This window comes from Penaeus monodon, chromosome 3, assembly GCF_015228065.2.
Source record: "Penaeus monodon isolate SGIC_2016 chromosome 3, NSTDA_Pmon_1, whole genome shotgun sequence".
In the NCBI taxonomy this organism is placed as follows: domain Eukaryota; kingdom Metazoa; phylum Arthropoda; class Malacostraca; order Decapoda; family Penaeidae; genus Penaeus; species Penaeus monodon.
This window is the reverse complement of record NC_051388.1, coordinates 49,170,613-49,185,419: the sequence shown is the minus strand read 5'-3', so window position 1 is coordinate 49,185,419 and position 14,807 is coordinate 49,170,613. Positions and strand designations below refer to the sequence as shown.

At 35.9% G+C, this 14,807-nt stretch overlaps 3 protein-coding genes and 1 pseudogene across 3 annotated transcripts in view; all 4 read right to left on the bottom strand.

Annotated features, from left to right (window-relative positions):
* Nucleotides 1-1,051, bottom strand: part of LOC119589617 (pro-resilin-like) — a 1,096-nt gene extending 45 nt beyond the window's left edge. The window contains exons 1-2 of the mRNA XM_037938215.1: nt 1,010-1,051; nt 1-412 (exon numbers count right to left, since the gene is read on the bottom strand). The exon at nt 1-412 is cut by the window's left edge and continues 45 nt beyond it. Of these exons, the coding sequence (XP_037794143.1) occupies nt 47-412; nt 1,010-1,021 (378 nt within the window). The 5' untranslated portion in view covers nt 1,022-1,051 and the 3' untranslated portion in view covers nt 1-46. The remainder of the gene's footprint in view (nt 413-1,009) is intronic.
* Nucleotides 1,052-3,690: 2,639 nt separating this feature from the next.
* On the bottom strand, nt 3,691-4,791 carry LOC119589609 (pro-resilin-like). Its single transcript, XM_037938207.1, has 2 exons — nt 4,759-4,791; nt 3,691-4,149 (listed from the first exon to the last, which is right to left on the bottom strand). The coding sequence occupies exons 1-2, from the start codon at nt 4,768-4,770 to the stop codon at nt 3,784-3,786; spliced, it is 378 nt and encodes a 125-aa protein (XP_037794135.1). The 5' UTR covers nt 4,771-4,791; the 3' UTR covers nt 3,691-3,783.
* Nucleotides 4,792-8,429: 3,638 nt separating this feature from the next.
* On the bottom strand, nt 8,430-11,628 carry LOC119587328 (annotated as a pseudogene).
* A 706-nt stretch (nt 11,629-12,334) lies between these two features.
* LOC119596443 (pro-resilin-like) lies at nt 12,335-13,624 on the bottom strand. Its single transcript, XM_037945696.1, has 2 exons — nt 13,599-13,624; nt 12,335-12,766 (listed from the first exon to the last, which is right to left on the bottom strand). The coding sequence occupies exons 1-2, from the start codon at nt 13,608-13,610 to the stop codon at nt 12,401-12,403; spliced, it is 378 nt and encodes a 125-aa protein (XP_037801624.1). The 5' UTR covers nt 13,611-13,624; the 3' UTR covers nt 12,335-12,400.
* Between the last annotated feature and the right edge of the window lie 1,183 nt (nt 13,625-14,807).

The window sequence follows — 14,807 nt, the reverse complement described above, 5'->3', positions numbered from 1 at the left end:
AATATTCTTGGAAAACATGACCGATAACTATCCGGACTAACATATTTTAAGCATAGGAGGGGGTGGGTGGCTTGTAGGAAGGCTGAGGAGGACCATAGGAAGCCTGTGGGGTAGAGTACTGAGCCTGTCCCTCGTAGGTGACATCGGCCACATAACCGGAGTCTCCATTCACAGTGTAGGTGACCCTCTGCAGACGACCGTCGGGAAGAAGGACGTAGTAGGATCCCTGTGTGTGGTCGCCATCACGGGCTTCCTCATGCCCGAAGTCGTTGCCAGATGATTGGTCATTTACGGCGTAGTTGAAGTCGTACTTGGCAGGTGCGTAAGAGGGTGTGGGAGCGGAGTAAGCATATGTGGGCGGGTTATCTGGACGGGCGATTGTGACGACCACAAGGGCGGCCAGAGCAAATACCTACCGAAAATACATTTGCGTGACCAACTTGATGCAGTAGATACAAATATGCAAATATGCAGTCCATGATTTTAGAAATATTTACAGTAACGGACAGATTTTTTAAAAAATAACACATAACCGTAATATTATCTCCAACACCATAACAAAAAGAGGTTATAATATTGGTGGAAATTTGAAATTTTTAAAACTACAAAAGTAGATAAAAAAATCTCCAACTAGCACAAGGGCAGCCAGTATGAATACCGAAAAATCTGTTTACGAGATCATATTTGTGGAGTAAGTTCACACATGTGATCCATGAATTTAGACATATCTATATTAAAAGACCGAAGGCTATTTATAATATATATGTCCGGTATATGAATATACCGGAAAGAGATAGTATAAGGTTGGGGGTTTAGATTAAGAAATTCTTTACCGTCAACAGCAGTAATGTTCAAATTCTCGGCAACATATTTGGTTTAAATAATGTTAGGAGATTAAGCACTGTCTATTCTGAACAGCCAAAAGGAGGCATCTTAAAAAAGAGATGAAAATAAATATTTGAGTTGTAAAGTTAAATAAGAGTGATATGTAAATAACACGGGTACATGCCTTGAATGCCATGTTGTCAGATGGGACTGCAGTGAGACTGACGAAGAGAGTGAGAGTTCTTTCTTTTATACAAATTTCCAAGGAAAACTCCGCCCATGTGATGACGTCAGGAAATATTCCAAGTTAACCCTGATTCTTCTCTCCTTTTCCTCTTCGGCGATATTACACAAATGTAATATGTTAATTTTAATCTAAAGGACTATGTGGAAGCTATTTATTCGGCATTGTTTATGCTATACTGGACGTATAATGGAGAGCTATATGGATAGTTTTAAATGTACTATCTATGTTCTATATATGCCGTTCTAGATTTTCTGTTGCCAAATCGAGGGCAGGAAGCTGCATTCTTAAGACTGGAAATTTGGAATGACTGATGTTGCATGAAAGTGGACGGCGGTTAATTCGGGAATGAAAGACTGATTGGTGGTGATTGGTATTAAAATAGCAAGTGCGGTATTGATAAAAAAATACTATTATATCGTCATGCTTCGTAATTCCTAAATCACCAATCCTGGTAATATTAATAATCAAGAATTGTAATATTAATTTGATGATTAATAAAGATCATGGCAATCCCCTTATTATCATAACTTTTGATATACAAACATTATCCTTTCCCTATCCTAGTCAGTACTAATAAATGGCTACCCACACAATAATGGCTAATCATTGGTAAGAAAAGCGTATGCTCGATTAAGGATTCCCCCCTAAAGATATGCATAAGTCATTTTGATGCACAATCCTGCAAAAATACAGCCTCCCACAGCAACCTTGCTACTTGTATATTGCAAGACTGTGGCGATATAGTAAGACTCCAAGTTGAGAATAGACTGTTGAATGCCCACAGAATTTGAATTTCAGACAAATCTAATTAATTCATTGTAACACCACGTAAGATAGCCGACGCCTCAGTCATTTATGTTTAATATACCTAGCACTGTTTAAATTTTTACTAAACAATTAATATCACCTTTAGTGAATCAAGGAGTACTCGACAACACGCTGCATTTCTGAAATTAGAAAAAAAACAAGCACACAATATAATCTTTGCATAAGATGCCATTACAGTCTATAATGTGTTACTGATTTGGTGAGGCTCAGGTTTATTTATTTTCTTTATAAATCCTCCACTCTCAGTCTGGAGTGGATCAAAATATTGTGCATATCTATTCTTAAAAAAAGCTTGTTTGTTTTTCTTTACAAACTTAATTATAGAGAAATGTATATTTCAGTCATCATTCCTGGAGAACATGGAGTTTAAAGAAACAAGATTTCATATCGATCCTGGCTAACAGGTCTTAAGCACAGGAGGGAAAGGTGGTTTGTAGGAGACCTTTGGGTGGAGTACTCAGCTTCTCCTTAGTAGGTGACCCACTGCAGACTACCGTCGAGAAGGACAGAGTAGGATCAGAGTGTGTTGTCACTGCCACGGGCTTCATGATGTTTGGAGTCGTTACCAGATGGTGGATCGTTGACAGCGTAGTAGAAGGCATACTTGGCGGTAATTATTAGCCAATTCTAATCCAATATCAGAACGGCTAGAGCTTAGTAAGAGAAGCGCATTTTTTTTGCTTAGGCCTGTATAATCATTTCCATATCGTGTCGGTATGGAAAACAGTCCAATGCAATATATGAAGAACTGTTTTCAAATAAAAATTTCATCGTTATGGTGTCACTTTATATAACCTCGTATGCCACGTCTTGAACGGATGGGTAATACAGCTGGATCCTCTAAGTCAATTATTTATCCAGCAAATGAATATAATATTTAGCAAAGACACCATACGAGCCCCCTCCCCCCTTTTTTAAATCCAAGACTGACCTTGCATGGATCCAAGAATAACCTGGCGTGGATCAGGTTATTTTGGAAGAACAGCGCATGATGTTTAATCGATAGAAGTTATAATAATTTTGATTTACCTTGGTTATTAATTATAATAACATGGTAAAGACAGAACCAGATTTTGCCCCTACGCTTTTGACGGCACAAAGGATTTTTAGTTATTCAAGGAATGTAAGTCTTCTTTTTTAATAAGTAATATATACATATAACCTCGGCCAATCAATAGTCATGGAGAACGTAGAATATATATAGATATATGACTGTTATTTACCATAGCTATCATGCTTTAAGCATAAGAGGGGGTAGGTGGCTTATAGGAAGGCTGAGGAGGACCATATATATATGTGTGTGTATGCACACACACACACACACACACAAATATACAGTATACATATATATGTTACGTATTTATATATACACATGTATATGTACACACACACACACAAGTATATATGTATATATATAGATATATATGCACACACACATACCTAATCTTCAAATACATTTAGATAAAAATATACACACAGTACATAGATTTGTGTTTGTGCACACACACACCTATATACGTATGTACAGACACACACATATATATGTATGTATACACACGCATATAAGTATATATGCATATATATATATATATATATATATATATATATATATATAATATATATCACTCCGATGTACAATCCTCCAAAATCTTGAGTTATCAGTGGACCAGGACACTTGGAGAGGATTGTGCATCACATTTAACTATTAGAAAATATATTTTTTTCTTTTTAGTTTACCAAAGAAAAAAAAAATTGCTTATGAGTGAGACAAGGAATGTAAAAGTGTTATAGTTTGAGTTTGCTATTTTATTATATATATAAATATTTACGAGCAATAAATATTCTTGGAAAACATGACCGATCACTATCCGGACTAACATCTTTTAAGCATAGGAGGGGGTGGGTGGCTTGTAGGAAGGCTGAGGAGGACCATAGGTAGCCTGTGGGGTAGGGTACTGAGCCTGTCCCTCGTAGGTGACATCAGCCACGTAACCGGATTCTCCATTCACAGTGTAGGTGACCCTCTGCAGACGACCGTCGGGAAGAAGGACGTAGTAGGATCCCTGTGTGTTGTCGCCATCACGGGCTTCCTGATGTCCAAAATCGTTGCCAGATGATTGGTCATTTACGGCGTAGTTGAAGTCGTACTTGGCAGGTGCATAAGAGGGTGTGGGAGCGGAGTAAGCATATGTGGGCGGGTTATCTGGACGGGCGATTGTGACGACCACAAGGGCGGCCAGAGCAAATACCTACCGAAAATGACATTTGCGTGACCAACTTGATGCAGTAAATACAAATATGCAATTCATGATTTTAGAAATATTTACAGTAACGGACAGATTTTTTAAAAATAATGTATAACCGTAATATTATATCCAATACCACAACAGAAAGAGGCCACAAAAAGATTGGTGGAAAATTTTAATTTTTTAACTAGTCAACAAAAGTAAATAAAAAAGCTCCACCAATTATGGGAACCAAGGAACTTTAAAAACACAAGGGTAGCCAGTACAAATACCGAAAAATGTGTTTACGTGATCATATTTATGGAGTAAGTTCAGACATATGATCCATGAATTTAGACATATCTATACTAATACCGAAGGCTATTTAATAACATATATTTCCGGCATATAAATATACCGGAAAGAGACAGTATAAGATTGGGAGTGTAGATTAAGAAATTCTTTATCGTCAACAGCAGTAAAGATCAAATTCTCGGCAACATATTTGGTTTAAATAATGTTAGGAGATTAAGCACTGTCTATTCTGAACGGCCAAAAGGAGGCATCTTAAAAAAGAGATGAAAATAAATATTTGAGTTGTAAAGTTGATATGTAAATAACACGGGTACATGCCTTGAATGCCATGTTGCCAGATGGGACTGCAGTGAGACTGACGAAGAGAGTGAGAGTTCTTTCTTTTATACAAATCTCCAAGGAAAACTCCGCCCATGTGATGACGTCAGGAAATATTCCAAGTTAACCCTGATTCTTCTCTCAAGCGAGTTTTCCTGTTCGGCGATATTACACAAATGTAATATGTTAATTTTAATCTAAAGGACTATGTGGAAGCTATATATTCGGCATTGTTCATGCTATACTGGACGTATAATGGAGAGCTATATGGACAGTTTTATATGTACTATCTATGTTCTATATATGACGTTCTAGAAATTCTATTGCCAAGTCCAGGGCACGAAGCTGCATTCTTTAGATTGGAAATTTGGAATGACTGATGTTGCATGAAAGTGGGCGGCGGTTAATTCGGGAATGAAAGACTGATTGGTGGTGATTGGTATTAAAATAGCAAGTGCAGTATTGATAAAAAAGTACTGTTTTATCGTTATGCTTCGTAATTCCTAAATCACCAATCCTGGTAATTTTAATAATCAAGAATTCTAATATTAATTTGATGATTAATAAAGATCAGGGCAATCCCATTATTATCATAACTTTTGATATACAAACATTACCCTTTCCCGATCCTAGTCAGTACTAATAAATGGCTACCCACACAAGAATGGATAATCACTGGTAAGAAAAGCGTATACTCGATTAAGGATTCCTCCCTAAAGATATACATAAGTCATTTTGATGCACAATCCTACAAAAATCCAGCCTCCCACAGCAACCTTGCTACTTGTATGTTGCAAGACTGTGGCGATATAGTAAGACTCCAAGTTGAGAATAGACTGTTGAGTGCCCACAGAATTTGAATTTCAGATAAATCAAATTAATTCATTGTAACACCACGTAAGAAAGCCGACGCCTCAGTCATTTATGTTTAATATACCTAGCACTGTTTAAATTCTTACTAAACAATTAAAAACCTTTAGTGAATCAAGGAGTACTCGACAACACGCTGCATTTCTGAAATTAGAAAAAAAAAACAAGCACACAATATAATCTTTGCATAAGATGCCATTACGATCTATAATGTGTTACTGAGTTGGTGAGGCACAGGTTTATTTATTTTCTTTATAAATCCTCCACTCTCAGCCTGGAGTGGATCAAAATATTGTGCATAATATTTATTCTTAAAAAAAAAAACTTGTTTGTTTTTCTTTACAAACTTAAATATACAGAAATGTATATTTCAGTCCTCATTCGTGGAGAAAATGGAGTACAAAGAAACAAGCTTTTATATCGATCCTGGCTAACAAGTCTTAAGCTTAGGAGGGGAGGGTGGTTTGTAGGCGACCTTTGGGTGGAGTACTCAACTTCTCCTTAGTAGGTGACCCTCTGCAGACTACCGTCGAGAAGGACATAGTAGGATCAAAGTGTGTTGTCACTGCCACGGGCTTCATGATGTCCAGAGTCGTTACCAGATGGTGGATCGTTGACAGCGTAGTTGAAGGCATACTTGGCGGTAATTATTAGCCAATTCTAATCCAATATCAGAACGGCTAGAGCTTAGTAAGAGAAGCGCATGTTCGGTAAAGGATTATTATTATTATTATTTTTTTACTTAGGCCTGTATAATCATTTCCATATCGTGTCGGTATGGGAAACAGTCCAATGCATATATGAAGAACAGTTTTCAAATAAAAATTTCATCGTTAAGGTGTCACTGTATATAACCTCGTATGCCATGTCTTGAACGATTGGGTAATACAGCTGGATCCTCTAAGTCAGTTATTTATCCTGCCTTAAATGATGTTAACATTATTATGTATGAATGAAGGACTGTCCACCAACATTGCTGTCATGTAAGACTCGCTTCTCTGACCAGCAAATGAATATAATATTTAGCACAGACACCATACGAGCCCCCCTCCCCCCTTTTTTAAATCCAAGACTGACCTGGCATAGATCAGGTTATTTTGGAAGAACAGCGCATGATGTTTAATAGACAGAAGTTATATTAACCCAATCACCCCGGATTTATGTTCTGTCCCTTGTAGGTTTTTGTGAATTTTGTTACATACAGATGGCTCCACATGTGCTCAGCCTCCAAGGAGTCTATCAGTAGACCCTACTGACTGATCTTGATTCCCCATTCCTTGAATTGGCGGGAAAATGCGCTTTTCCTTTTAATACAATTGATATCAATACTGTTATTATTGTTATTGATGTTATGATTATTAAAGTATTATTAAAATCTTGTTAACATTTAAGACAATGAAATAATGCAAAAGATCCTTTCCAAAAGTCAAGGAAAAGGGTAAACAGGTGAGAAAGGTAGGACTAATAAGTGACCCCTTGATGACTAAGCACTTGTAGAGCCATCTATGTGTGAATACAATAAATAAACCTGTGTTACAGTGGGCATGGCATGTATTCTTGCCAAACGTGGCGATTGGGTTAATTTTGATTTACCTTGGTTATTAATTATAATAACATGGTAAAGACAGAACTAGATTTTGACCCTACGCTTTTGACGGCACAAAGGTTTTTGAGTTATTCAAGGAATGTAAGTCTTCTTTTTTGATATGTAATATGTACATATAACCTAGGTCAATCAATAGTCATGGAGAACGTAGAATATCTATAGATATATGACTGTTATTTACCATAGATATCATTCTTTAAGCATAAGAGGGGGTAGGTGGCTTATAGGAAGGCTGAGGAGGACCATATTTAATATATATATATATATATATATATATATATATATATATACATATACATATATATGTATATCTGTATATATATATATTATATATATATATATGTGTGTGTGTGTGTGTGTGTGTGTGTGTGTGTGTGTGTGTGTATATATATATACAGTATACATATATATGCTACATATTTATATATACACATGTATATGTACACACACACACACACACACATACAAGTATATATATGTATATATATAGATATAGATATATATGCACACACACACACACACACACATATCTAATCTTCAAATACATTTAGATTAAAAATACCAAAGAGAAAAAATTAGGGTTTAAATATACGCCTTTGATGTTACAGAAGCTTATGAGTTACACAAGGAATGTAAAAGTGTAAAGTTTGAGTTTGCTAATTTAATATGTATAAAAAGATTTACGATCAATAAATACTCTTGAAAAAACATGATATATACATACATATCCATGTATATATACACACATATGTGTATACACATAATTTTACACAGCATACACACAGTACATAGGTGTGTGTATGTGCACACACACACACCTATATACGTATGCACACACACACCTATATACGTATGCACACACACACCTATATACGTATGCACACACACACACACACACACACACACACACACACACACAAACACACACACACACACACACACACATATATATATGTATGTATGTATACACACACGCATATAAGTATATATCCATATATATATATATATATATATATATATATATATATATATATATATATCACTCCGATGTATAATCCTCCAAAATCTTGAGTTATCAGTGGACCTGGACACTTGGAGAGGATTGTGCATCACATTTTAAAAAATACATTTTACATTTTTTTCTTTTTAGTTCATCAAAGAAAAAAAAAAATGCTCATGAGTTAGACAAGGAATGTTTGAGTTTGCTATTTTATTATATATATAAATATTTACGAGCAATAAATATTCTTGGAAAACATGACCGACAACTATCCGGACTAACACATTTTAAGCATAGGAGGGGATGGGTGGCTTGTAGGAAGGTTGAGGAGGACCATAGGAAGCCTGCGGGGTAGAGTACTGAGCCTGTCCCTCGTAGGTGACATCAGCCACATAACCGGAGTCTCCATTCACAGTATAGGTGACCCTCTGCAGACGACCGTCGGGAAGAAGGACGTAGTAGGATCCCTGTGTGTGGTCGCCATCACGGGCTTCCTCATGCCCGAAGTCGTTGCCAGATGATTGGTCATTTACAGCGTAGTTGAAGTCGTACTTGGCAGGTGCGTAAGAGGGTGTGGGAGCGGAGTAAGCATATGTGGGCGGGTTATCTGGACGGGCGATTGTGACGACCACAAGGGCGGCCAGAGCAAATATCTACCGAAAATTATATTTGCGTGACCAACTTGATGTAGCAGATACAAATTTGCAAATATGCAGTCCATGATATTAGCGATATTTACAATAACGGACAGAAACTTTTTTTTTCAGTAACATATAACCTTAATATTATCTCCAATACCATAACAGAAAGAGGCCATAATAAGATTGGTGGAAAATTTTAATTTTTTTAACCAGTCAAAAAAAGTAGATAAAAAAAACTCCAACTAGCACAAGGGCAGCCAGTATGAATACCGAAAAATCTGTTTACGTGATCATATTTATGGAATAAGTTCACACATGTGATCCATGAATTTAGACATATATATATATATACTAAAAGACCGAAGACTATTTATAACATAATTTCTGGTATATAAATATATCGGAAAGAGACAGTATAAGATTGGGAGTGTAGATTAAGAAATTCTTTACCGTCAACAGCAGTAAAGATCAAATTCTCGGCAATATATTTGGTTTAAATAATGTTAGGAGATTAAGCACTGTCTATTCTGAACAGCCAAAAGGAGGCATCTTAAAAAAGAGATGAAAATAAATATTTGAGTTGTAAAGTTAAATAAGAGTGATATGTAAATAACACGGGTACATGCCTTGAATGCCATGTTGTCAGATGGGACTGCAGTGAGACTGACGAAGAGAGTGAGAGTTCTATCTTTTATACAAATTTCCAAGGAAAACTCCGCCCATGTGATGACGTCAGGAAATATTCCAAGTTAACCCTGATTCTTCTCTCAAGCGAGTTTTCCTCTTCAGCGATATTACACGAATGTAATATGTTAATTTTAATCTAAAGGACTATGTGGAAGCTATTTATTCGACATTGTTCATACTATACTGGACGTATAATGGAGAGCTATATGGATAGTTTTAAATGTACTATCTATGTTCTATATATGACGTTCTAGATTTTCTGTTGCCAAGTCGAGGGCAGGAAGCTGCATTCTTAAGACTGGAAATTTGGAATGACTGATGTTGCATGAAAGTGGGCGGCGGTTAATTCGGGAATGAAAGACTGATTGGTGGTGATTGGTATTAAAATAGCAAGTGCGGTATTGATAAAAAAAATACTGTTATATCGTCATGCTTCGTAATTCCTATCACCAATCACCAATCCTGGTAATATTTATAATCAAGAATTCTAATATTAATTTGACGATTAATAAAGATCATGGCAATCCCATTATTATCATAACTTTTGATATACAAACATTATCCTTTCCCGATCCTAGTCAGTACTAATAAATGGCTACCCACACAAGAATGGCTAATCATTGGTAAGAAAAGCATATGCTCGATTAAGGATTCCCCCCTAAAGATATGCATAAGTCATTTTGATGCACAATCCTACAAAAATCCAGCCTCCCACAGCAACCTTGCTACTTGTATATTGCAAGACTGTGTCGATATAGTAAGACTCCAAGTTGAGAATAGACTGTTGAATGCCCACAGAATTTGAATTTCAGACAAATCTAATTAATTCATTGTAACACCACGTAAGATAGCCGACGCCTCAGTCATTTATGTTTAATATACCTAGCACTGTTTAAATTTTTACTAAACAATATCACCTTTAGTGAATCAACAACACGCTGCATTTCTGAAATTAGAAAAAAAAACAAGCACACAATATAATCTTTGCATAAGATGCCATTACAATCTATAATGTGTTACTGAGTTGGTGAGGCTCAGGTTTATTTATTTTCTTTATAAATCCTCCACTCTCAGCCTGGAGTGCATCAAAATATTGTGCATAATATTTATTCTTAAAAAAAAGCTTGTTTGTTTTTCTTTACAAACTTAATTATAGAGAAATGTATATTTCAGTCATCATTCCTGGAGGACATGGAGTTTAAAGAAACAAGATTTTATATCGATCTTGGCTAACAGGTCTTAAGCAAGGAGGGAAAGGTGGTTTGTAGAAGACCTTTGGGTGGAGTACTCAGCTTCTCCTTAGTAGGTGACCCACTGCAGACTACCGTCGAGAAGGACAGAGTAGGATCAGAGTGTGTTGTCACTGCCACGGGCTTCATGATGTTTGGAGTCGTTACCAGATGGTGGATCGTTGACAGCGTAGTAGAAGGCATACTTGGCGGTAATTATTAGCCAATTCTAATCCAATATCAGAACGGCTAGAGCTTAGTAAGAGAAGCGCATTTTTTTTGCTTAGGCCTGTATAATCATTTCCATATCGTGTCGGTATGGGAAACAGTCCAATGCAATATATGAAGAACTGTTTTCAAATAAAAGTTTCATCGTTATGGTGTCACTTTATATAACCTCGTATGCCACGTCTTGAACGGATGGGTAATACAGCTGGATCCTCTAAGTCAATTATTTATCCAGCAAGTGAATATAATACTTAGCAAAGACACCATAAGAGACCCCTCCCCCCTTTTTTAAATCCAAGACTGACCTTGCATGGATCCAAGAATAACCTGGCGTGGATCAGGTTATTTTGGAAGAACTGCGCATGATGTTTAACCGATAGAAGTTATAATAATTTTGATTTACCTTGGTTATTAATTATAATGACATGGTAAAGACAGAACCAGATTTTGCCCCTACGCTTTTGACGGCACAAAGGGTTTTTAGTTATTCAAGGAATGTAAGTCTTCTTTTTTAATAAGTAATATATACATATAACCTCGGCCAATCAATAGTCATAGAGAACGTAGAATATATATAGATATATGACTGTTATTTACCATAGCTATCATGCTTTAAGCCTAAGAGGGGGTAGGTGGCTTATAGGAAGGCTGAGGAGGACCAAGTATATATGTATATATATAGATATAGATATATATGCACACACACATATCTAATCTTCAAATACATTTAGATAAAAAACAAGTACCAAAGAAAAAAATAGGGTTTAAATATACGCCTTTGATGTTGCAGAAGCTTATGAGTTACACAAGGAATGTAAAAGTGTAAAGTTTGAGTTTGCCAATTTAATATATATAAAAAGATTCACGATCAATAAATACTCTTGAAAAACATGATATATACGTACACATACATGTATATATACACACATATGTGTATACACATAATTTTACACAATATACACACAGTACATAGATTTGTGTTTGTGCACACACACACCTATATACGTATGTACAGACACACACATATATATGTATGTATACACACGCATATAAGTATATATATGCATATATATATATATATATATATATATATATATATATATATATATATATAATATATATCACTCCGATGTACAATCCTCCAAAATCTTGAGTTATCAGTGGACCAGGACACTTGGAGAGGATTGTGCATCACATTTAACTATTAGAAAATATATTTTTTTCTTTTTAGTTTACCAAAGAAAAAAAAATTGCTTATGAGTGAGATAAGGAATGTAAAAGTGTTATAGTTTGAGTTTGCTATTTTATTATATATATAAACATTTACGACAAATAAATATTCTTGGAAAACATGACCGATCACTATCCGGACTAACATCTTTTAAGCATAGGAGGGGGTGGGTGGCTTGTAGGAAGGCTGAGGAGGACCATAGGAAGCCTGTGGGGTAGGGTACTGAGCCTGTCCCTCGTAGGTGACATCAGCCACATAACCGGAGTCTCCATTCACAGTGTAGGTGACCCTCTGCAGACGACCGTCGGGAAGAAGGACGTAGTAGGATCCCTGTGTGTGGTCGCCATCACGGGCTTCCTGATGTCCAAAATCGTTGCCAGATGATTGGTCATTTACGGCGTAGTTGAAGTCGTACTTGGCAGGTGCGTAAGAGGGTGTGGGAGCGGAGTAAGCATATGTGGGCGGGTTCTCTGGACGGGCGATTGTGACGACCACAAGGGCGGCCAGAGCAAATACCTACCGAAAATTATATTTGCGTGACCAACTTGATGTAGCAGATACAAATTTGCAAATATGCAGTCCATGATATTAGCAATATTTACAATAACGGACAGAAACTTTTTTTTCAGTAACATATAACCTTAATATTATCTCCAATACCATAACAGAAAGAGGCCATAATAAGATTGGTGGAAAAATTTAATTTTTTTAACCAGTCAAAACCGGCCAGAGCAAATACCTACCGAAAATGACATTTGCGTGACCAACTTGATGCAGTAAATACAAATATGCAATCCATGATTTTAGAAATATTTACAGTAACGGACAGATTTTTAAAAAATAATGTATAACCGTAATATTATATCCAATACCACAACAGAAAGAGGCCACAAAAAGATTGGTGGAAAATTTTGATTTTTTAACTAGTCAACAAAAGTAAATAAAAAAGCTCCACCAATTATGGGAACCAAGGAACTTTAAAAACACAAGGGTAGCCAGTACAAATACCGAAAAATGTGTTTACGTAATCATATTTATGGAGTAAGTTCAGACTTATGATCCATGAATTTAGACATATCTATACTAATACCGAAGGCTATTTAATAACATATATTTCCGGCATATAAATATACCGGAAAGAGACAGTATAAGATTGGGAGTGTAGATTAAGAAATTCTTTATCGTCAACAGCAGTAAAGATCAATTTCTCGGCAACATATTTGGTTTAAATAATGTTAGGCGATTAAGCACTGTCTATTCTGAACAGCCAAAAGGAGGCATCTTAAAAAAGAGATGAAAATAAATATTTGAGTTGTAAAGTTGATATGTAAATAACACGGGTACATGCCTTGAATGCCATGTTGCCAGATGGGACTGCAGTGAGACTGACGAAGAGAGTGAGAGTTCTTTCTTTTATACAAATTTCCATGGAAAACTCCGCCCATGTGATGACGTCAGGAAATATTCCAAGTTAACCCTGATTCTTCTCTCAAGCGAGTTTTCCTCTTCGGCGATATTACACAAATGTAATATGTTAATTTTAATCTAAAGGACTATGTGGAAGCTATTTATTCGACATTGTTCATGCTATACCGGACGTATAATGGAGAGCTATATGGACAGTTTTATATGTACTATCTATGTTCTATATATGACGTTCTAGAAATTCTATTGCCAAGTCCAGGGCAGGAAGCTGCATTCTTTAGATTGGAAATTTGGAATGACTGATGTTGCATGAAAGTGGGCGGCGGTTAATTCGGGAATGAAAGACTGATTGGTGGTGATTGGTATTAAAATAGCAAGTGCAGTATTGATAAAAAAGTACTGTTTTATCGTTAGGCTTCGTAATTCCTAAATCACCAATCCTGGTAATTTTAATAATCAAGAATTCTAGTATTAATTTGATGATTAATAAAGATCAGGGCAATCCCATTATTATCATAACTTTTGATATACAAACATTACCCTTTCCCGATCCTAGTCAGTACTAATAAATGGCTACCCACACAAGAATGGATAATCACTGGTAAGAAAAGCGTATACTCGATTAAGGATTCCTCCCTAAAGATATACATAAGTCATTTTGATGCACAATCCTACAAAAATCCAGCCTCCCACAGCAACCTTGCTACTTGTATGTTGCAAGACTGTGGCGATATAGTAAGACTCCAAGTTGAGAATAGACTGTTGAGTGCCCACAGAATTTGAATTTCAGATAAATCGAATTAATTCATTGTAACACCACGTAAGATAGCCGACGCCTCAGTCATTTATGTTTAATATACCTAGCACTGTTTAAATTCTTACTAAACAATTAAAAACCTTTAGTGAATCAAGGAGTACTCGACAACACGCTGCATTTCTGAAATTAGAAAAAAAACAAGCACACAATATAATCTTTGCATAAGATGCCATTACGATCTATAATGTGTTACTGAGTTGGTGAGGCACAGGTTTATTTATTTTCTTTATAAATCCTCCACTCTCAGCCTGGAGTGGATCAAAATATTGTGCATAATATTTATTCTTAAAAAAAAGCTTGTTTGTTTTTCTTTAC